Source organism: Oncorhynchus masou, chromosome 29 (genome assembly GCF_036934945.1).
Source record: "Oncorhynchus masou masou isolate Uvic2021 chromosome 29, UVic_Omas_1.1, whole genome shotgun sequence".
In the NCBI taxonomy this organism is placed as follows: Eukaryota; Metazoa; Chordata; class Actinopteri; order Salmoniformes; family Salmonidae; genus Oncorhynchus; species Oncorhynchus masou.
In genome coordinates this window covers 61,048,694-61,071,938 of record NC_088240.1, presented here as the reverse complement: position 1 = coordinate 61,071,938, position 23,245 = coordinate 61,048,694, and the positions used below count along the sequence as shown (strand labels likewise).

General features: G+C 41.4%; 1 protein-coding gene across 1 annotated transcript in view; it reads right to left on the bottom strand.

Moving 5' to 3' along the window:
• Positions 1-23,245, bottom strand: part of LOC135520173 (gamma-aminobutyric acid type B receptor subunit 1-like) — a 47,667-nt gene that overhangs the window by 22,607 nt on the left and 1,815 nt on the right. Inside the window, exons 2-7 of the mRNA XM_064945531.1 lie at positions 21,295-21,381; positions 20,966-21,030; positions 19,829-19,967; positions 15,443-15,628; positions 11,699-11,716; positions 7,038-7,198 (exon numbers count right to left, since the gene is read on the bottom strand). Of these exons, the coding sequence (XP_064801603.1) occupies positions 7,038-7,198; positions 11,699-11,716; positions 15,443-15,628; positions 19,829-19,967; positions 20,966-21,030; positions 21,295-21,373 (648 nt within the window). The 5' untranslated portion in view covers positions 21,374-21,381. The remainder of the gene's footprint in view (positions 1-7,037; positions 7,199-11,698; positions 11,717-15,442; positions 15,629-19,828; positions 19,968-20,965; positions 21,031-21,294; positions 21,382-23,245) is intronic.

Below are 23,245 nucleotides of genomic sequence, written 5' to 3'. Positions count from 1 at the left end.
ACGTTATTTAAATGTCGAGTTCACATGTTAACACCACCTTTTCACATGTGAGGAGAATAACATGTTTTCATGTTATTGTAGTTTGTTTCATGTTATTTCATGTTTCATGTTAGTGTAGTTTGTTGTTTTACATGTAAAAAAACATTCCAATGTGAAAATCACATTTGCTGTTTCACATGTAAGAAAACCACGTGTGAAAAACATGTAAAAATCTAATTTGCATTTTCATATTTGAAAATATTTTAACATGTGACCTTGCAATTCCACATCTAAAGAGACAATCTAATTTGCAGTTTCACATGTAAGAAAACTCCACATTTACTCCAATGTTTGTAAACAAAGTAAATGTAAACAAATACTGTATAGCCTAAAAACATAGTTAAAACTATCATTTTGATATAATGGATGGTCAGTACTTGCATCCATAGCATGGTCTATGGATATAAGAGTGGTTGCATTTCTCCAGCTCCATCCCTCAGCTGTTTACAAAAACTGTGGCAAGGAAAGCACATTGTTAATGTTTCAATTAAGTATTGCCACTTTAAACACATTTCATTGAGTAACAGCATTGTTATATGGTGCAATCCTCTAGTGCAGGGTAAGCAACCCTGTTCCTGGAGTGCTGCAGGTGCTGCAGGATTTTGTCCCAACTCGGCACCACACATAACCAACTGAGCTAATTGATCAGTTCAGTGATTGCCTACATTCAACACACCTCGTCTTCCAGGTTGGTTAAATGAAAAACATGAAGCGCCTGCGGTCCTCCAGGACTGGGGTTTCCTAACCCTGCTCTAGTGAGTGAGCTACGTTTGTGCCGTTAATATGAAGCAAAACTTCTGTAGTCCAGAACAACATTCTTAGTGTTCCAAACAAAAAGAATGATATTGAATGCAAAACATAAACCCAAAACTAATGATAGCAAAACAAAATCATTTTTAAATGCGGGAGCCAATGAATTGTAAGTTAATGCAAAAAAAATATGTTTTCAGTGAAAAATATTATGATAACGCAATTAAATAAAATGCCTCCCTCTTCCCTGCAATTTTCCCTATCTTTGGTTATGTTACCCTGGTCTTTGCTTTCCCTGTCTTTGGTTATGTTACCCTGGTCTTTGCTTTCCCTGTCTTTGGTTATGTTACCCTGGTCTTTGCTTTCCCTGTCTTTGGTTATGTTACCCTGGTCTTTGCTTTCCCTGTCTTTGGTTATGTTACCCTGGTCTTTGCTTTCCCTGTCTTTGGTTATGTTACCCTGGTCTTTGCTTTCCTGTCTTTGGTTATGTTACCCTGGTCTTTGCTTTCCCTGTCTTTGGTTATGTTACCCTGGTCTTTGCTTTCCCTGTCTTTGGTTATGTTACCCTGGTCTTTGCTTTCCCTGTCTTTGGTTATGTTACCCTGGTCTTTGCTTTCCCTGTCTTTGGTTATGTTACCCTGGTCTTTGCTTTCCCTGTCTTTGGTTATGTTACCCTGGTCTTTGCTTTCCCTGTCTTTGGTTATGTTACCCTGGTCTTTGCTTTCCCTGTCTTTGGTTATGTTACCCTGGTATTTGCTTTCCCTGTCTTTGGTTATGTTACCCTGGTATTTGCTTTCCTGTCTTTGGTTATGTTACCCTGGTCTTTGCTTTCCCTGTCTTTGGTTATGTTACCCTGGTCTTTGCTTTCCCTGTCTTTGGTTATGTTACCCTGGTCTTTGCTTTCCCTGTCTTTGGTTATGTTACCCTGGTCTTTGCTTTCCCTGTCTTTGGTTATGTTACCCTGGTATTTGCTTTCCCTGTCTTTGGTTATGTTACCCTGGTATTTGCTTTCCCTGTCTTTGGTTATGTTACCCTGGTCTTTGCTTTCCCTGTCTCTGGTTATGTTACCCTGGTCTTTGCTTTCCTGTCTTTGGTTATGTTACCCTGGTCTTTGCTTTCCCTGTCTTTGGTTATGTTACCCTGGTCTTTGCTTTCCCTGTCTTTGGTTATGTTACCCTGGTCTTTGCTTTCCCTGTCTTTGGTTATGTTACCCTGGTCTTTGCTTTCCCTGTCTTTGGTTATGTTACCCTGGTCTTTGCTTTCCCTGTCTTTTTTCCAGTTGCAAATTTTGACAAATCCATTACAGCACTCTACTACTGGTTGGCCTCTGAAGCTAAGCAGGGTCCGTTCCTGGATGGGAGACCAGATGTAGCTGGAAGTGATGAAAAATAAACATGTGAAAAAAATGTCACGTGGAAGAAAAAAGGGACATGTTGAAACTTCACACATGTCTGAAAACCATGTCTTTTTTTTGTAAGGGAGGTATGTATAACCCTCCCTTTTTCCACAAACACACATGCACTGTCCGTGGTGCTGAAACGATGCAACCCAATATTAGCGTCAGAGTTAGCATTACTGCGATACTACTCCAGCATCCAATCTATCCACCCATGAGACTTTGATAAGAAACCAATCTCACAGAAAGAGTAGGAGAAGAAGCCACATATGCTGATCTGCTTTATTCTCTTGAATTGCATTTCACATTGAATAATATAAAAGAAGTGTCAATATATAAGAGGACCAGTGGGATCTTATGTCGTATCTCAAGTCACTGTGAATTTCTAAATCTTCACCCAGTAATTAAATCTGGAGTACCACGTGAGTCATGGCGTTAAATGGTGCATACATGATTTTGATACACACGTGTGTGCGGGCATGTGTGTGGACCATGTGGACACATTAATCATTTTGGTCCCTGATTGAGTCCTATTATGTTCCAGCCGCCAATTAAAGGGGGAAGTGCGAGATTTTTTACATTTTATTTAAGACTTACTTTACCAGGTAAGTTGACTGAGAACACACTCTCATTTACAGCAACAACCTGGGGGATAGTTACAGGAGACTGGAGGGGGGATGAACGAGCCAACAAGAAGCTGGGGATGATTAAGTGGCCATAATGGTGTGAGGGCCAGATTGGGTATTTAGCCAGGACACCGAGGTTAACACCCCTACTCCTACGATAAGTGCCATGGGATCTATAGTGACCACAGAGAGTCAGGACACCCGTTTAACGTCCCATCCGAAAGACGGCGCCCCTACAGAGAGAGCACCTCATCACGCCATTTCTCTACCTCTGTCTCCCTCCACCACAGTAAATAATTGATCAAAGTTATCAATCTCTGCTTTGATATAACCATGGCAACGGACTAGAGAGGGTGAGTGGTGTGTCTGTGTATAGATCTCAATGTGCTGTAAATAGTCTAATGCTCTCTCCCTATACTACCACACAAGCAAACAAGCAGCGATCTACCCATGTAGATAGATAAAGAGATATGCTGCATTAAATAAACGGTGTAAGTGTTGAAATTCATCTACAGTAAAGTATTCTTAATATTTCAGTATTCAGTGTCCTAATTATGTCATGGTATATTTGATGAGTCATCTTTTACCAAGGCAAACAGATCGCACTTTAAAAGCTTCACTTGAACTATTGTGACCTTTAAATGAACACATTCTATTGTTGAACATCATTATACATTCAAGCCAAGACCACTGTATGAGCATTTCTTCATATTTGATATCCCACCCCAGATATTATCAAGCAATTAAGAAGACAAGCAATTGGATGATGTTGATTCTTATTTCTAAATCTCATGGTCAAAACAGAGTGTGAGTTATTATTGCCTGTTTTCTATTTGGTGCTTGACCAAAAAAAGATGCTGATTGGATAACAACTTACAGTAAAAAAGTATCTGTATTTAATTCCATCTCCTATAATTTCACTCTTAATGCCATAAACTGCTCATTAATATTTCAGCCAGGTGTGAAGCGTTCACAATCCACTGATCGTCAAAGTGATCATCACACCCAACTGTAATTAGCAATAACTGTATACTAGCACGCACTTGCAGGCTACTTTCAAGAAAATGTCACTGTCTGACGTGTGACATTGATTTTGTTCTAGTCCTGTATTGGTCTGTCACATAGGTGTAAATCTATTGGTTTGTCAAAACAAAAATAGAACCATAAATCAACCAATGGGTGAGATTAATCCCATAAATTCCAGAATTCTAGATTTTAGAATATATTGTATTCTATGGCCAGTACCATTGATTCACAGAGCTGTTTCAAGTGAAATAATATGTATAGTCAGTATATTTGATATGTCCACAGCCTAACTGTATGTTCTGTATATGATTTTCAAACCCTGAATCTCAACACGCACACATCTACCATATCTATTCATCCAAATTCTTATCTAATTGAAAGGAGAAAAATAAGAAGCCTGTTTGTTTCAATGGTAACTGTGTTGCCATGCCAACTTTCCTCTCCTCTCCGCTCTTCCCTCTTCTTTACAATGGGATTCCATTGCAGAGCCTTTTACACCAATCGGAACAAAGTGAGCACCGCTCCCTTACCAGTCACAGCACAGTTAACTGTTTCATGCCTGTGTGCTGTATGCCTGGGTGTAGTGGAGGCATCTGTCCTGTAGTATGATTGATATGGAAACCCAGTGGGAAGGATGGCTGTGTGTTAAAGCTAATGACGAAGTGGGAGGCAAAAACTGGGCCAGAAACAGTGGGAGACATATAGACGCGTAGTGAGTGAAGAGTGCTGACATTTGAAAATGCCTATATGATGAATGATTGATGGGAAACAAGCAGGGGGTGTTTTGTTCATTTAATAACATAAATATTTGGCTCTATCATTTCCAGGTTAGTAACAGGTGCTTCGTGGTCAGCTAGTAGTCAAATGGGACAGTGACGGTCAGTTAGTGGTCAAATGGGAGAGTGACGGTCAGTGACAGTCAGCTAGTGGTCAAATGGGACAGTGACAGTCAGCTATATGTGACATCTTATGCCGAGAAGACCTCTACAGTGGCATTCTGTCCACTGAAGAAATGTCCCCTGTGCTTTGACACAAAGACATTGGTCTTGACACATAGACATTGGTCTTGACATATAGACATTGGTCTTGACACATAGACAAGACATTGGTCTTGACACATAGACATTTGTCTTGACACATAGACATTGGTCTTGACACATAGACAAGACATTGGTCTTGACATATAGACATTGATCTTGACACATAGACATTGGTCTTGACATATAGACATTGGTCTTGACACATAGACATTGGTCTTGACACATAGACAAGACATTGGTCTTGACATATAGACATTGATCTTGACACATAGACATTGGTCTTGACACATAGACATTGGTCTTGACATATAGACATTGATCTTGACACATAGACATTGGTCTTGACACATAGACATTGGTCTTGACACATAGACATTGGTCTTGACACATAGACATTGGTCTTGACACATAGACAAGACATTGGTCTTGACACACAGACATTGGTCTTGACACAGAGACATTGGTCTTGACATACAGACATTGGTCTTGACACATAGACAAGACATTGGTCTTGACACATAGACATTTGTCTTGACACATAGACATTGGTCTTGACATATAGACATTGGTCTTGACATATAGACATTGGTCTTGACACATAGACAAGACATTGGTCTTGACACATAGACATTGGTCTTGACACATAGATATTGGTCTTGACACATAGACATTGGTCTTGACACATAGACATTGGTCTTGACACATAGACATTGGTCTTGACATATAGACATTGGTCTTGACACATAGACAAGACATTGGTCTTGACATATAGACATTGATCTTGACACAAAGACATTGGTCTTGACACATAGACATTGGTCTTGACACATAGACACTGGTCTTGACACATAGACAAGACATTGGTCTTGACACATAGACATTTGTCTTGACACATAGACATTGGTCTTGACATATAGACATTGGTCTTGACACATAGACAAGACATTGGTCTTGACACATAGACATTTGTCTTGACACATAGACATTGGTCTTGACATATAGACATTGGTCTTGACACATAGACAAGACATTGGTCTTGACACATAGACATTGGTCTTGACACAGACATTGGTCTTGACATATAGACATTGGTCTTGACACATAGACAAAACATTGGTCTTGACACATAGACATTTGTCTTGACACATAGACATTGGTCTTGACATATAGACATTGGTCTTGACACATAGACAAGACATTGGTCTTGACACATAGACATTGGTCTTGACACATAGACATTGGTCTTGACACAGACATTGGTCTTGACACACAGACATTGGTCTTGACATATAGACATTGGTCTTGACATACAGACATTGGTCTGACATTTCATTCTGACATTCAGACAGCTGATGCTTCGTGGTTGTCCAGTTTCATTGTGAAAGTTCACTTTTTCCTATACCTGCACTGACGCTGAATTGCAGCAAGCCAATATAAGTGTCTGACTTGGCATTAGTTTAGTTTATCGTCCACCACCACTGAAATCGGGGAGGGGACTGTGGATCGGTCTCTGTCCATTCGTACATTAGCCACATTGGATATCTCAGACAGCACTATGCCGATTTTGACGACATTTTGGCCAATGATGCATCTTGCCATAGAGATCCAGCAATTACAAAATGACACTGATTGGCCTAAAGCTGGAGCTATGGTAATTAACTGAAATGTGTTAGTTGGGAGTGATATCTCAATTGGCCCAAGGGGGGTGCTACATTGTTTGTGGGGGATGACATGTTTACCATTGCCTTGTTTAAAAAAAAAAAAAAAATTGGCAACTGTGCAACAATTCTAAAAGGGGGTAATATAATATGGCTTTTGGTACATAACTCCCTTGACAATATTAAATAAGTATGCTGCTGAGTTGTGACATTACTGCACCCACCTGCTACAAGGGCAATGCATTCGAAGGAGTAGGCCTATGCCTGCTGGAAATCAATAATCATGTTGGCAAGTTTTAACAATGTATAGACATGTAAAGAAAAAAGACTGTAACTGAAATAGAAATTAAGTGTTCATGTATTTCATATATCATATATCAATTACATTTCAACTGGTCTAGAGTCGTGTATAAAACCAAGAGAACGTTTTATTATCTTCTGCTTATGCGACTTCCACTTTTTAAACACAACAATGGATCTATTTGATCCAACATCTACTCACCATACTGTCATAGTATATCAACTCCAGTTCGTAATCCGGCAGAATATCCGTCCGGTTGTTCACCAGATCCAAAGCCATCTGCGCAGAGGGGAGACATGCTTGGCCGCCCGGCCAACCGCCGCTCATGGGGAAGAGAGCTCCGATGTAGAGTTTCTTCTTGCCTAAGGATGGGCACGGCCAGGAAAGGAAAAGTAAGGTGAGCGATGCTCGAAGTGCAATATGGCCGGACGCGACACTCGATAATTGCCGCAGACTTTTTCCAATTGCCGCCATGGTCAGGTAAATTGAATTGGAGCAATATCCGAATGTTGCAGTGGAGTTGGGTTCGTATTAGAATAATAGGAGATTGTGTTGTATTTAAAGTTTACAGAGCCTTGAGGTGAATTTGCAATGAATCGCAATAGCATTTCATTGACGAACTTTGTGCTCTCCAAAAAGTGGATTCACTTCGTCTCCTCGCTAACAGACAGTTTAAGATTGTTAGTCAACAATAAGAAATTGCCTAGCTCGCATTCTCTTTATATTATTTCAGTTCACTAATCGTTTCGACTGATAATTTGTCAGTGCAGAGGCGGATGATATAGAACGCAAATAGTTAATGTTTTTATCGACGTTGAATGTTGCGTTTATAAATAGGGTATAACTTGTTTGGAAACCACGTTTGCCTCTTTTTGTCGTTCAGCAGGCAGAGTTCAATAATTCCAAAACCTAAGATGAAGTGTCCAATTAATTGGGTCCAGCAAATAAGTTGAATGGTTTTATTCAAGTGCTGTAAAAGCTAATGAGGCAGGATAGTTTCCCCTTCCGTCGCGATGGAGAATATTAGACAGACATTAAAATAATTCTAGTTCGTTATTTCTAATAATTCATAATCGCCATGATTTTGCACCGAAAAGTATGCTTGCGCGACCAGTCCAGACGGCAGAAAACGAGCTCCGGGTTGCGAATAACGTTTGAATTGTTCTTATTCTCTGGTTAATAAAAGCAAATCGCACTATGCGTAATTTCAGGATGTTAAAATAATCTGTCCGTGCAACGACACGTATTTCCAATTGTAGAGGATTAAACGGAATGAGACGCGAAAGGTACATCATCCACTGCAGCAGAGGCTATGAGTGTGCGCGTGTGTGTGTGTGTGTGTGTGTGCATGTGTGTATGAGCGAGGACAACACTGATGGTATTTGCTAGTCGGTGAATGTGTAGAGACATCGAGAGAGCAAGTGGGGGGGGCACTATAAACTGCAGTGCCTATTTACCAACTTTTGAATTGTGTGTGTGTGTGTGTGCGCGCGCGTGCATGCATGCGTGCGTGTGCGTGGTGCGCAACACCTCGATTCTACAATCAAAGAAGTTTGCAGCACCTAGTTTCTACAATCAAATAGTATTGGCAAACTCTCGGTATCTGTCACTCTCTAATTTATCTTTTGCAAGCAATAGATTATTCAAATCAATATATAATGACTATGTTAACTTTACCTGGGAAAATAGAGGGTAAACTGATAGAAATCAAATATGGGAATATCAAATCAACATAGACTTTAGATTGACAGTGAGCCACATCGATTCTCAACCACAACAATGCCTCACATGCTTCTCAGTTCTGTCTCAATAACGAATGAAAGGACATTCATTCACACACCCACAAGCCAATAGAAAGAAAGACAATTAAATGCCTCAAGGGCTATTTTGAGAAATCAGCAAAAGCAGTGGACCAGTCATTGCATCAATCTCCCGGCTCTCCTTTTCCCTTCATCTAAGCTGACCTGGAGTCAGTCTGTGTGATGTATAGCCAAGGACTGCTACTGTACAGGCTACAGCATACCTGCTGTTTGAACCGTCTGTCCACTTTAAAGCCTCCTCTCATTGCCCTTTAATCGGCCAATGCAGCACTGTCCGCGTCCCAAATGCCTCCCTATTCCCTATGAAATAGAGCTCTGGTCAAAAGTAGTGTACTATAAATAATAGGGTGCAATTTGGGACGCAGCCCACCGTTTCACTGTCAGCTCTGAGACAGGGCTCTCATACCCCCAGTAGGCCAATATCCATAACAGAATTAGAACCAGCTATAATAGAATGATAGAATTAGTCAGTAATGCTCCCCTCACATGACTCCACCTCTTCCACGGCTAAAATGTAACACCTGACTCATTGGCAACAGCTACTGGCACTCTGGGGACAAGAGAGTAAAGCCAATGCTATACATGCATTCCACCTTTGCTGAACAATTAGGCTGGCTTTAGGTTCTCTATGTAATATCACTGTAGAAATACTTGTATTGTGCACATTGGGATAGATTGTGTGATGGAGAAATAGCCACCTTCCTTACTCCACCTCAATACGATTACAGTGGAGTGGACTTACTACTGAATTGCATCTGAATACAGTAATAGTCAATAGCAGACCCAAAGCTACTAACTGTTATTCAGTATACTTGGCACAGGTGGCAATTCAACTCACAGCCCTTGTGTTGCCAGTCAGCACCATGCATGTTCCAACCTCCAACCCGCTGAGCCATCTGTAGCCCACAATGACGTAGTACTCCTCTCTCTCTCTCTCTCTCTCTCTCTCTCTCTCTCTCTCTCTCTCTCCCTCCCTCTCTCCCCCTCTCCTCTCTCTCTCTCTCTCTCTCTCTCTCTCTCTCTCTCTCTCCCCCTCTCCTCTCTCTCTCTCTCTCTCTCTCTCTCTCTCTCTCTCTCTCTCTCCTGTCTGAACTTTGCAGCATGCCATGTATTATTCACACCTGATATTTAAATGTGATTCCATTACGCGGCCTTCTATATGCCAGCAAACACTGAACAGCACATAATGGGGTCGACATTTGACATGACAAGAGCACTGTGCAAAAAACCCCAGTTTGAATAGACGGTATGGCAAATAATACAATGCTAGTTCCAAATACTGCAACTCTCAATTGGATTGTGTGCATGGTAAAGTTTACTTAAAGGGGCAATCTGGTTTTGGTAAATATGAGGGATGGGGCTGGAGAAATGTAACCACTTTCAAATTCATAGGCAGAGCTATGAATGCAGGGACTGACTATCTATGACAGTACGATCATAGTTTCATGTTTTTAAGCTATACAGTGTTTGTTTACAGTTGTATTGTTTATAAATATTGGAGTAAAACGAGATTATACTGTATTTTGGGTTCTGATGTGGTATTACCTTTATAGGTGATATTCTTCAATAATCAATATAATACACATACTGTATAAATCCAAAAGTGGATGTAGCAACTACAGATTGCCCCTTTAACTCTGATTAAATAATCTCCTCTTTATAAGGCACATCGTTGAAGCAAAGCTTCAAATTAAATCACACTGCAGATTGTAATTTTACGGTGCAGATTTTTTTTGTACAGATCTATGCTCGTATGTGTGACTAAAATGTCGCCCACAGCCTTAGAAGTAAAACACTGTCGCAACACCTCTCCCAGAGCTGTCTATTATATCAGCTGTATCAGTGGTGGAATCCAGTGTTGTACAGGCATCCCTATTCTGGTTAACCTATAAGAACACAGGGCTTAAGATCACAGAAGAGAGATTTTCTGGACTTCCTCTGACTGCTGCTAACACCCACCCACCCACCCACACACACAACACACACACACACACACACACACACCCACCCACCCCCATAAACACACACACACACACACCTCCACCACCCCCACACACACACACACACACCCACACACACACCTCCACACACACACACACACACACCCCACACACACACACACACACACACACACACACACACACACACACACACACACACACACACACACACACACACACACACACACACACACACACACACACACACACACACACACACACCTCCACACACCCACCTCCACACACCTCCACACACCTCCCCACAAAGACACAGACAGGCCTGGGTGTTAACCTTTACCCAGCTAAGAAGACAGTAATGGGGTGTTGATACCACACTGAGTGAAAAGTAGAATGAAGAGAGAGAGAGAGAGTGAATGAGAGAGAAAAGGAGAGAGTAAGTCTGGTTCACATTTCATGGAGATTTTGGAAGAAAATGTGCTTTCTATGCACTGATAGGACAGGTTGGCAGAGGAGAAGACTAAGTTGAAATGCGTGCGTAATGTTGTTGTTAATGGTTGATAATAATCATGAAACTGACAAACAAATAATCATCTTGTCAACGCTACAAGGACTACAATTTAACTATAGCATACTGTGTGTCATTTCTACTCCTAGTGGTTAGAGTGTTGGGCCAGTAACCGGAAGGTTGCTGGATCAAATCCCTGAGCTGACAAGATAAAAATCTGTCTTTCTGCCTCTGAGCAAGGCAGTTAACCCACTGTTCCCCGGGCACCGAAGACATGGATGTCGATTAAGGCAGCCCCCTGCACCTCTTTGATTCAGAGGGGTTGGGTTAAATGTGGAAGACACATTTCAGTTGAATACATTCAGTTGGTAAAATGACTAGGTATCCCCCTTTCCCTAATTATAATCCATTTAAATCCTTCACCAACAGAATTACTGGTCAGCATAAGGCACCCTGCTCAGAAATGATATACTACTGCCCTCTTGTGCTTAACAGAAGCATTACAACTTTTTGCAACATTTGTTTCACTGAGCTTTGACATTGATAGATAACCCAACCAAAACCAATCTCTCTTACCTTTGTAGTTTCTGTCATCTATGGCAAGCAAATAGAAAAGGCAAAATTACATTTGTTAATAGTACAAATGATTTGGTGACTGGTAGTGTATGTAAATGCAACACTAACACTGTGTGATGTTTGTGAATTGTTTCATTCTTCATGGATTGATGCACTATACGTGTTACTCACTACACATGTACAGTACTCCATGCCCCTTAAATTAACATCAGTATGTGGGCTACTTTTACTGTATTGTCTGTATACCCTGTGGAAGTGACGGCCACTTCCACTTTTCTTTTCTTTCTTTCTTTTGATTTATTTCACCGTTATTTAACCAGGTAGGCCAGTTGAGAACAAGTTCTCATTTACAACTGCGACCTGGCCAAGATAAAGCAAAGCAGTGCGACAAAAACAACAACAAAGAGTTACATGTGGGATAAACAAAGTACAGTCAATAACACAATATAAAACTCTATATACAGTGTGTGCAAATGGAGTAAGGAGGTAAGGCAATAAAAAGGCCAATAGTAGCGAAGTAATTACAATTCAGAAAATTAACACTGGAGTGAAAGATGTGCAGATGATGGTGTGCAAGTAGAAGTACTGGTGTGCAAAAGAGAAAAAATAAGTAAATTAAAAACAATATGGGGATGAGGTAGGCAGTTGGATGAGCAATTTACGGATGGGCAATTTACAGATGGGCTGTGTACAGCTGCAGCGATCGGTAAGCTGCTTTGACAGCTGACACTTAAAATTAGTGAGGGAGATTTAAGTCTCCAACTTCAGCGATTTTTGAAATTCGTTCCAGTCATTGGCAGCAGAGAACTGGAAGGAAAGGCAGCCAAAGGAGGTGTTGGCTTTGGGGATGACCAGTGAACTATACCTGCTGGAGTGCGTGCTACGAGTGGGTGTTATCATGGTGACCAGTGAGCTGAGATAAGGCTTGGCTTCACCTAGCAAATACTTATAGATGACCTGGAGCCAGTGGGTCGACGAATATGTATAGAAGGCCAGCCGACGAGAGCATACAGGTTGCAGTGGTGGGTAGTATATGGAGCATTGGTGACAAAACAGATGGCACTGTGATAGACTGCATCCAGTTTGTTGAGTAGAGTGTTGGAGGCTATTTTGTAAATGATATCGCCAAAGTCGAGGATCGGTAGGATAGTCCGTTTTACGAGGGTATGTTTGGCAGCGTGAGTGAAGGAGGCTTTGTTGTGAAATAGGAAATGTTGCGAAATAGGCCAATTCTAGATTTTATTTTGGATTGGAGATGCTTAATATGAGTCTGGAAGGAGAGTTTACAGTCTAGCCAGACACCTAGGTATTTTTAGTTGTCCACATATTCTAAGTCAGAACCGTCCAGAGTAGTGATGCTCGTCGGGCAGGCGGGTGCGGGCAGCAATCGGTTTAAGAGCACACATTTAGTTTAACTAGCGTTTAAGAGCAGTTGGAGGCCACAGAAGGAGTGTTGTATGGCTTTGAAGCTCTTTTAGAGGTTTGTTAACACGGTGTCCAAAGAAGGGCCAGAAGTATACAGAATGGTGTCTTCTGTGTAGAGGTGGATCAAGGAATCACCCGCAGCACGAGCGACATCGTTGATATGTACAGAGAAACGAGACGGCCTGAGAATTGAACACTGTGGTATCCCAATAGAGACTGCCAGAGGTCCGGACAACAGGCCCTCCGATTTGACACACTGAACTCTATCTGAGAAGTAGTTGGTGAACCAGGCCAGGCAGTCTTTTGAGAAACCAAGTCTGCCGATATGAATACAGTGATTGACAGAGTCGAAAGCCTTGGCCAGGTCTTTTATTGATGGCAGTTATGATATCATTTAGTACCTTGAGCGTGGCTGAGGTGCACCCTTGACCAGCTTGGAAACCGGATTGCACAGCAGAGAAGGTACGGTGGGATTAGAAATGGTCAGTGATCTGTTTATTAACTTGGCTTTCGAAGACTTTAGAAAGGCATGGCAGGATGGAAATAGGTCTCTACCAGTTTGGGTCTAGAGTGTCACCCCCTTTGAAGAGGGGGATGACCACGGCACCTTTCTAATCTTTAGGGATCTCAGTCGACACGAATGAGAGGTTGAACAGACTAGTCATAGGGGTTGCAACAATGGCGGCGGATAATTTTAGAAAGAGAGGGGCCAGATTCTATAGCCGAGCTGATTTGTACGGCTCCATGTTTTGCAGCTCATGTCCCAAAATCTCTTGAATGGGCTTCAAGATTCTATCATAAAATTCAGGAAAACGCGGTCATTTAATATATATACACTTCCAGTCAAATGTTTTGGCCCACCGACTCTTTCTATTTTCTACAATGTAGAATAATAGTGAATACATCAAAACGATGAAATAACACATATGGAATCATGTGGTAACCAAAAAAAGTGTTAAACAAATCAAAATATATTTTATATTTGAGATTCTTCAAAGTAGACACCCTTTGCCTTGATGACAGCTTTGCACACTCATGGCAATAAGGACGATAAGAACCAGTTAGTTACAGGCCATCTAATGTTTTATATCTCAGATTACATTTTTTTTTGCCAGCCAGTACTTTTTGAAAATGAAAACAATTTAAAAAAACGGAGACCTGCAAGCTTACGAAATAGAGAAATATACAGCTGATTGGTGGGAGATGTAGTTCATGTGTGTAGTTCAAATGAGATGGTTGTAAATTCTCGGCTTCGTGCTTCTTCTTCGACGTCAAATACGCTGAAGTAAATTCATACCAAAATACATATACATTTGAACAAAACATTCTTAGCCTACAAAACGAGAACACAGGTGTAAAATTGATGTCACTTTCATTGGGTATTACACAATCATTCACAATTATTCTTAAAATATGGCTTGTGTCCACCAGGTGGCAGTACTATAACTCCCTGTTTTAGACAAGTACACAGAACAGGGGGTGAATGTCAATTGGATTTCTTGGATTTCTCGCATCCCCCCTTCTTGTCTCCTTCTCAGAATGAGGAGAGGAACCGAGCTGAGGAACCGCTGATCTTCTCCGCCGTTGTGTTTTGAGAAGGAGGCAAGGAGAGAGGATGCGAGGAGTCAAGGAAATACAATTGACATTCATCCAAAGACTATGTTGACAATATATCAATGTACACTGAGTGTACAAAACACTAGGAGCACCTGCTGTTTCCGTGACATAGACTGACCAGGTGAATCCAGGTGAAAGCTATGATCCCTTATTGATGTCACTTGTTAAATCCACTTCAATCAGTGTAGGTGAAGGGGAGTCAGGTTAAAGAAGGATTTTTAAGCCTTGTGACAATTGAGACATGGATTGTGTGTGTGTGCCATTCAATGGGTGAATGAGCAAGACAAAATATTTAAGTGCCTTTGAACGGGGTATGGTAGTAGGTGCCAGACGCACCAGTTTAAGTGTGTCAAGAACTTCAACGCTGCTGGGTTTTTCACTCTCAACAGTTTGTATCAACATTGGTCCACCACCCAAAGGACACCCAGCCAAAATGGCCCAGCATCCCTATGGAACACTTTCAACACCTTGTAGAGTCCATGTCACGACAAAATGAGGCTGTTCTGGGAGAAAAAAGGGTGCAACTCAATATTAGGAAGATGTTCCTAATGTTTTGTACACTCAGCATATATTGATTTGTCTATGTTTCCATGGAGTATATGTGTTGTTTCTCCATTTCAAAGCTAAACCAAAGCATTTAATATCAACACTAATATCACAAATGAATAACAGGAAAAGATTGGGATTCCATTCCGCACTTACAGAGGCAGACAGGTTTGGGTGAGTCCCATTTGCCCAGCTTGGTGCAGTGTGTGATGTTCCTGCCCTCCAGCATGAAGCCAGCATGGCAGCTGTAGTGCAGCACGGTGCCCTCCACAGGTGGCCCAGGGGGCTTCAGCGCCACCCTCCCATTCTCCAGGGACGTCCAGACACGAGGGCACAGCAGCACTGGGAGAGAGATGGGCAGAGTAGTGGGAGGAAAGTTAGTGGGAATGACAGCAGTCATATTTACAAGACATGTACTAACTGCCAGTGTGTTTCTGCTCTCTTGCCAACTCCTTATGGAACATTTATGGCATGACAAGTCTATAAGGAGTTGGCAAGAGAGCGGAAAACAGATTGGCACCCAGGCTACTACAGTACCAGTGTTCATTTTGGCAGCTTTTTTCTATTTAGTTTTAGTCTTCAAAAATATTTCAGTCACATTTTAGTAATTTCCTTCTTCGTTAGTTTTAGTTATTATCAGTTGACAACAAAAAAATGGACCATTTTTGTTTCGTTTTAGTCACGTTCATCTTAGACTGCATTTTTTTTCCAATTAAATAATTAATACACCACATGGCCAAAAGTATGTGGACACGTGCTCGTCGAACATCTCATTACAAAATCATGGGCATTAATGTGGAGTTGGTACCCCCTTTGCTGCTATAACAGCCTCCACTTTTCTGGGAAGGCTTTCCACTAGATGTTGGAACGTTGCTGCGGGGACTTGCTTCCAGTCAGCCGCAGGAGCATTAGTGAGGTCGGGCACTGAATTTGAGCGATTAGGCCTGGCTCGTAGTCGGCGTTCCAATTCATCCCTTAAAGGTGTTCGATGGGGTTGAGATCAGGGCTCTGTGCAGGCTAATCAAGTTCTTCCACATCAGTCTCGACAAACCATTTCTGTATGGACCTCGCTTTGTGCGCAGGGGGTATTTTCATGCTGAAACAGGAAAGGGCCTTCCCCAAACTGTTGCCACAAAGTTGGAAGCATACAATTGTCTAGAATGTCATTGTATGCTGTAGCATTCAGATTTTCCTTCCCTGGAACTAAGGGGTCTAGCCCAAACCATGAAAAACAGCCCGAGACCATTATTCCTCCTGCTCCAAACTTTAAAGTTGGCACTATGCATACGGGCAGGTAGTGTTCTCCTGGCATCCGCCAAACCCAGATTAGTCAGTCGGACTGCCAGATGGTAAAGTGTGATTCATCAGTCCAGAGAACGCGTTTCCAATGCTCCAAAGTCCAATGGCGGCGAGTTTTACACCACTCCAGCCGACGCTTGGCATTGCGCATGGTGATCTCAGGCTTGTGTGCGGCTGCTCGGCACTTACAGCTGACCAGGGCATCTCTAGCAGGGCAGAAATATGACAAACTGAATTGTTGGAAGGTTGGCATCCTATGACGGTGCCATGTTGGAATGTTGCTGAGCTCTTCAGCAAGGCCATTCTACTGGCAATGTTTGTCTATGGAGATTGCATGGCGGTGTGCTCAATTTTATTCAAATGTCAGCAACGGGTGTGGCTGAAATAGCCGAATCCACTCATTTGAATGGGTGTCCACATACTTTTGTATATATAATGTATTTACCTCTTACTTCCATCATGTGCACATTCAGCTAGACTTGTCCAACTAGGCCTACTAACCCTGAAAATAGCTGACACATTGCTATTGCGGCCGATTGTAACCAATGTCAGTCATGATTTACCATATACAGTGGGGCAAAAAAGTATTTAGTCAGCCACCAATTGTGTAAGTTCTCCCACTTAAAAATATGAGAGAGGCCTGTAATTGTCATCATAGGTACACTTCAACTATGACAGACAAAATGAGAAAAAAAATCCAGAAAGATCACATTGTAGGATTTTTTATGAATTTATTTGCAAATTATGGTGGAAAATAACGATTTGGTCAATAGCAAAAGTTTAGTTCAATACTTTGTTATATACCCTTTGTTGGCAATGACAGAGGTCAAATGTTTTCTGTAAGTCTTCACAAGGTTTTCACACACTGTTGCTGGTATTTTGGCCCATTCCTCCATGCAGATCTCCTCTAGAGCAGTGATGTTTTGGGACTGTTGCTGGGCAACACGGACTTTCAACTCCCTCCAAAGATTTTCTATGGGGTTGAGATCTGGAGACTGGCTAGGCCACTCCAGGATCTTGAAATGCTTCTTACGAAGCCACTCCTTCATTGCCCGGGTGGTGTGTTTGGGATCATTGTCATGCTGAAAGACCCAGCCACGTTTCATCTTCAATGCCCTTGCTGATGGTAGGCTTTGTTACTTTGGTCCCAGCTCTCTGTGGGTCATTCACTAGGTCCCCCTGTGTGGTTCTGGGATTTTTGCTCACTGTTCTTGTGATCATTTTGACCCCACGGGGTGAGATCTTGCGTGGAGCCCCAGATCGAGGGACATTATCAGTGGTCTTGTATGTCTTCCCTTTCCTAATAATTGCTCCCACAGTTGATTTCTTCAAACCAAGCTGCTTACCTATTGCAGATTCAGTCTTCCCAGCCTGGTGCAGGTCTACAATTTTGTTTCTGGTGTCCTTTGACAGCTCTTTGGTCTTGGCCATAGTGGAGTTTGGAGTGTGACTGTTAGAAGTTGTGGACAGGTGTCTTTTATACTGATAACAAGTTCAAACAGGTGCCATTAATACAGGTAACGAGTGGAGGACAGAGGAGCCTCTTAACGAAGAAGTTACGGGTCTGTGAGAGCCAGAAATCTTGCTTGTTTGTAGGTGACCAAATACTTATTTTCCACCATAATTTGCAAATAAATTAATTAAAAATCCCTACAATATGATTTTCTGGATTTGTTTCTTCTCATTTTGTCTGTCATAGTTGAAGTGTACCTATGATGAAAATTACAGGCCTCTCTCATCTTTTTAAGTGGGAGAACTTGCACAATTGGTGGCTGACTAAATACTTTTTGCCCCACTGTAAGCTATGAAGCCTTGGCTAGAGGTTAAACAATTTAGCTATACAGCTCTTTTCTCCCAATCATAACCATTGGATGGGGGTAAATAACAGTGATTCCTTTAAAAGGGGAGAATCTGAGCTTTCCAACAATGCCAGAATTATTACTGTACTCCTAACCTTGTCTCCAGGCTCCAATTGCTGATGCATAGAGCCTGGTAACAGTGGGGACCGTTTGGGATTTGCTGAGTGACATGATAATCAATTCAAATTCTGAGCAAATCACACGACTATGAGGAGTGGCTCCAAATCGAGGCAGAAAAGTTTTGTTATGGTGCATCACATATCGCCGTTCAGGCTAATAGCTAGCCAACGTAACTCTGCTAGCTGTCCTGTAACACGATGTCACTGAATGCTGTTTATACACTTCAGACATAGCAGACTCTGGAATATCCATATTGCACGAGCTAATCGAGTTCTATTTGTTGCCCCCGGATGCAGCACATTTAGAGGGAGGTTCTAAGGGTTGCGCTAGATGGTGATGGGCTGAGAGATCAGCCAATTAAAACCAGTGCCAGTTTCGTCCGCTCCTATAGGCTTCCTGTCAAGTCCCGTTCTGAGGCGTTCGGAAACCAGATGGTTCGACAGAAAGAAAGCCAGGCGGTCGGCTAATACTCCTAATACTCAGCAAATAGCATTAATATTTCCAATCTGAAATACACTGCGCTCACATTTGCTGACAATGAAAGGATCAACACAGATGAAGAAGGCGACATGGGAAAATAGAGCTCCCAATCTGATGTGATCAAAGCAAAAATAGTCTACATTGAAATAAGAGAGATTAAACATGATTGTTTCTAGTAAAGGTTAGTTACAATTGAAGTGTCCTGGCCTGCTGGCTATGCCTCCGTTTTTTTTAAATGATGGGTGACTGAAGTGACATGTGTGGGAGAGCTGGGCAGATCAGCTCAATCAGACCATGCAACTGAAAGACATTCATTCTGCCAAAGAGAGGATTGCATTACATATTCTGCAAAGGCATGCATATGTATGATTGGAAAAAACAGACGAAAAGGAGCTTCATGTCAATTTGAATGTCCATTTGTCTCATGTGGAATTCTCATATCATTACATTTTCATCAACTGAAATGAAAACTAATTTGTTACCATTTTCAGTTTTTTTTATGTCTTCTCGTTATCGTCATTAGTTTTCATCAGGAAAAATAGGTTGTTGACAAATATTTTTTCATAGTTATTGTTGATGAAATGAGCACTAAGTTACAGTGCAGAGTGGCGCACAATAATCAATGATACATCAAAGATATCCTTAAGTGATAGCAGTAATATAGTCTAGTCAATCCAGGGATTCCCTCTGACAGGCATTGAAGAGAGAATTTACCCTTAGATTTACCCTTAGAGTGACACTGAAGTCAAGTGGGTAGGCTGTAAATAAAGTAGAGAGTACTTACAACATCTGCTGTGCAGTGTGATGTCGGTCCATGTGCCGTTGGGAAGGCACTTCCTGACCTTAGGGCCCACTATGACCCTGTTCCCCCTGCAGATGTACTCTATCTCGTAGTCCACTGGTAGGATCTGCACATTGCGGATCTACACACATAAATAGATGTCATAGATTGATGGTTAGCTATGTCTTTACATATGTACATCACCTGACTAATGAGTAATTTTTCCTATAGGCTTCAGTGCGTTGCTATGATTAGGACAACAACAACATAGTAGACACTAAATATGGCCATGCTAGAGAGAACCAAAGGGGCGATTACGATTATGAGCTATTTCTACTTTATCTAGGGTTGGATATGATTAAAGGTAGAACTGATAGTACTGTGGTAGGAGTGATAGTACTGTGATAACAGTGATAGTACTGTGATAATAGTGATAGTACTGTGCTAGGAGTGATAGTACTGTGATAACAGTGATAGTACTGTGATAACAGTGATAGTACTGTGATAATAGTGATAGTACTGTGATAACAGTGATAGTACTGTGATAACAGTGATAGTACTGTGATAACAGTGATAGTACTGTGATAATAGTGATAGTACTGTGCTAGGAGTGATAGTACTGTGATAACAGTGATAGTACTGTGATAACAGTGATAGTACTGTGATAATAGTGATAGTACTGTGCTAGGAGTGATAGTACTGTGATAACAGTGATAGTACTGTGATAACAGTGATAGTACTGTGATAATAGTGATAGTACTGTGGTAGAAGTGATAGTACTGTGGTAACAGTGATAGTACTGTGATAACAGTGATAGTACTGTGATAATAGTGATAGTACTGTGGTAGGAGTGATAGTACTGTGATAGTAGTGATAGTACTGTGATAACAGTGGTAGTACACTCTTAGAAAAAAGGGTTCCAAACAGGTTCCTCGGTTGTCCCCACAGAAGAGCCCTTTTTGCTTCCAGGTATAACTCTTTTGGGTTCCTTGTCGAAACCCCTGTGGAAATAGTTTTACCTGGCACCAAAAAGGGTTCTTCAAAGGGTTCTCCTATAGGGACAGCCGAAGAACCCTTGTAGGTTCTAGATAGCACCTTTTTTTCTAAGAGTGTACTGTGATGGTATTGAGAGTACTGTACCTGTTCTTGTGTCAGGCCTCTGTAGCGGATGCCTCCATCTCTGGGAGGACGGATGATGGCACAGCCTAAACAGGAGACAAGAGAAAGACATGATGAGTGGAAGAATAATCACTTACAGCAGTCTACATTACAGTCATGAGATATATTACACTTCAATTATAATCATCACTTCATCTAATGCCTTCCTCCATTCATTCAACAACATTGTGAGGATGCTCCATTTAGGTCATTTTGCAATCTCATTTTGCAATCTCTCTTTTTCTAACTGCTAACACACTTACACAAACACAAGTTGCACGCACATGTACACACACAAACACAATAATTACCTCCAGTTGTTGAATTATGCATGGCCACAACAAGAGATGGCAGAGCATACAGAATTATAAGAAACAATAGCTGTGCCATTTCTGAATCTGGAGAGAGAGAGAGAAAGAGAGAGAGAGAGAGAGAGAGAGAGAGAGAGAGAGAGAGTGAGAGAGAGAGACTAAAGGATTAAATAAGAAGATAATGAAATTAAGCGACAGAGAGGGAAGGTAGTTTTAAACAGCCTTTACACAGTAGTACAGTCATTATATTGTAACAAAAACCTCAAGTTCATTGGAGGAACCAACATTCATAATGGGACAGTCTTATCAAACACACACTACAGGTTAAACATTTTAGAACACCTACTCATTCAGGGGTTTTTCTTTATTTGTACTATTTTCTGCATTGTAGAAAGACATCACAACTATGAAATAACACATAAGGAATCATGTTGTAACCCAAAAAGTGTTGAATAAATCAAAATATATTTTATGTTTGAGATTCTTCAAATAGCCACCCTTTGCCTTCACATCAGCTGATGTAAAAAGGGCTCTATAAATACATTTGATTGACGACAGCTTTGCACACTCTCAACCAGCTTCACCTGGAATGCTTTTCCAACAGTCTTGAAGGAGTTCCCACATATGCTTGTTGGCTGCTTTTCCTTCATTCTGCTGTCCGACTCATCCCAAACCATCTCAATTTGGTTGATGTCAGGGGATTGTGGTGGCCAGGTCATCTGATGCAGCACTCCATCACTCTCCTTCTTGGTAAATAGGCCTTAGACAGCCTGGAGGTGTGTTGGGTCATTGTCCTGTTGAAAAACAAATGATAGTCCCACTAAACCCAAACCAGATGGGATGGCGTATCGCTGCAGAATGCTGTGGTAGCTATGCTGGTTAAGTGTGCCTTGAATTCTAAATCAATCACAGACAGTGTCATCAGCAAAGCACCCCCACACCATTACACCACCACCTCCATGCTTCACGGTGGGAACCACACATGCGGAGATCATCCGTTCACCCACACCGTGTCTCACAAAGACATGGTGATTGGAACCAAAAATCTACAATTTGGACTCCAGACCAAAGGACAAATTTCCATTGCTCGTATTTCTTGGCCCAAGCAAGTCTCTTCTTATTATTGGTGTCCTTTAGTAGTGGTTTCTTTGCAACAATTCAACCATGAAGGCCTGATTCACACAGTCTCCTCTGAACAGTTGTTGAGATGTGTCCAGTCATGATGGACTGTTGTTTCTCTTTGGTTATTTGAGCTGTTCTTGCCATAATATGGACTTGGTCTTTTATCAAATAGGGCTATCTTCTGTATACCCCCCTACCTTGTCACAACACAACTGATTGCCTCAAATGCATTAAGAAGGAAAGAAATTCCACAAATTAACTTTTAAGAAGGCACACCTGTTAATTGAAATGCATTCCAGGTGGCTACCGCATGAAGCTGGTTGAGAGAATGCCAAGAGTGTGCAAATCTGTCAAAGGAAAATGGTGGCTACTTTGAAGAATCTCAAATATAAAATATAATTTGATTTGTTGAACACTTTTTTGGTTACTACATGATTCCATATGTGTTTTTTTTCATAGTTTTGATGTCTTCACTATTATTCTACAATGTAGAAAATAGTTTAAAAAAATGAATGAGTAGGTGTTCTAAAACTTTTGACCGGTAGTGTAATTCATAACCATTGACAAGGACAACCCAGATGATCATCTAAACCAGTGACCAATCAAAAACATACACCAACCTTCATATATACTCTATTCATCTAGTAACAAAAACCTCACCCACAGCAGTTTAGTGCGTAGTACTCCTTCCACTAAAGACCAGTGTGTTAGTTGTTACTAATATGTACTCGCTCCATGCGCTATAATGAGACAGTATGAGAGCAGAACTCACTCTGCCATAACCCTTTGCATAATGGAGTGGGGTAGGTCAAGACCGCTCACTCATTCC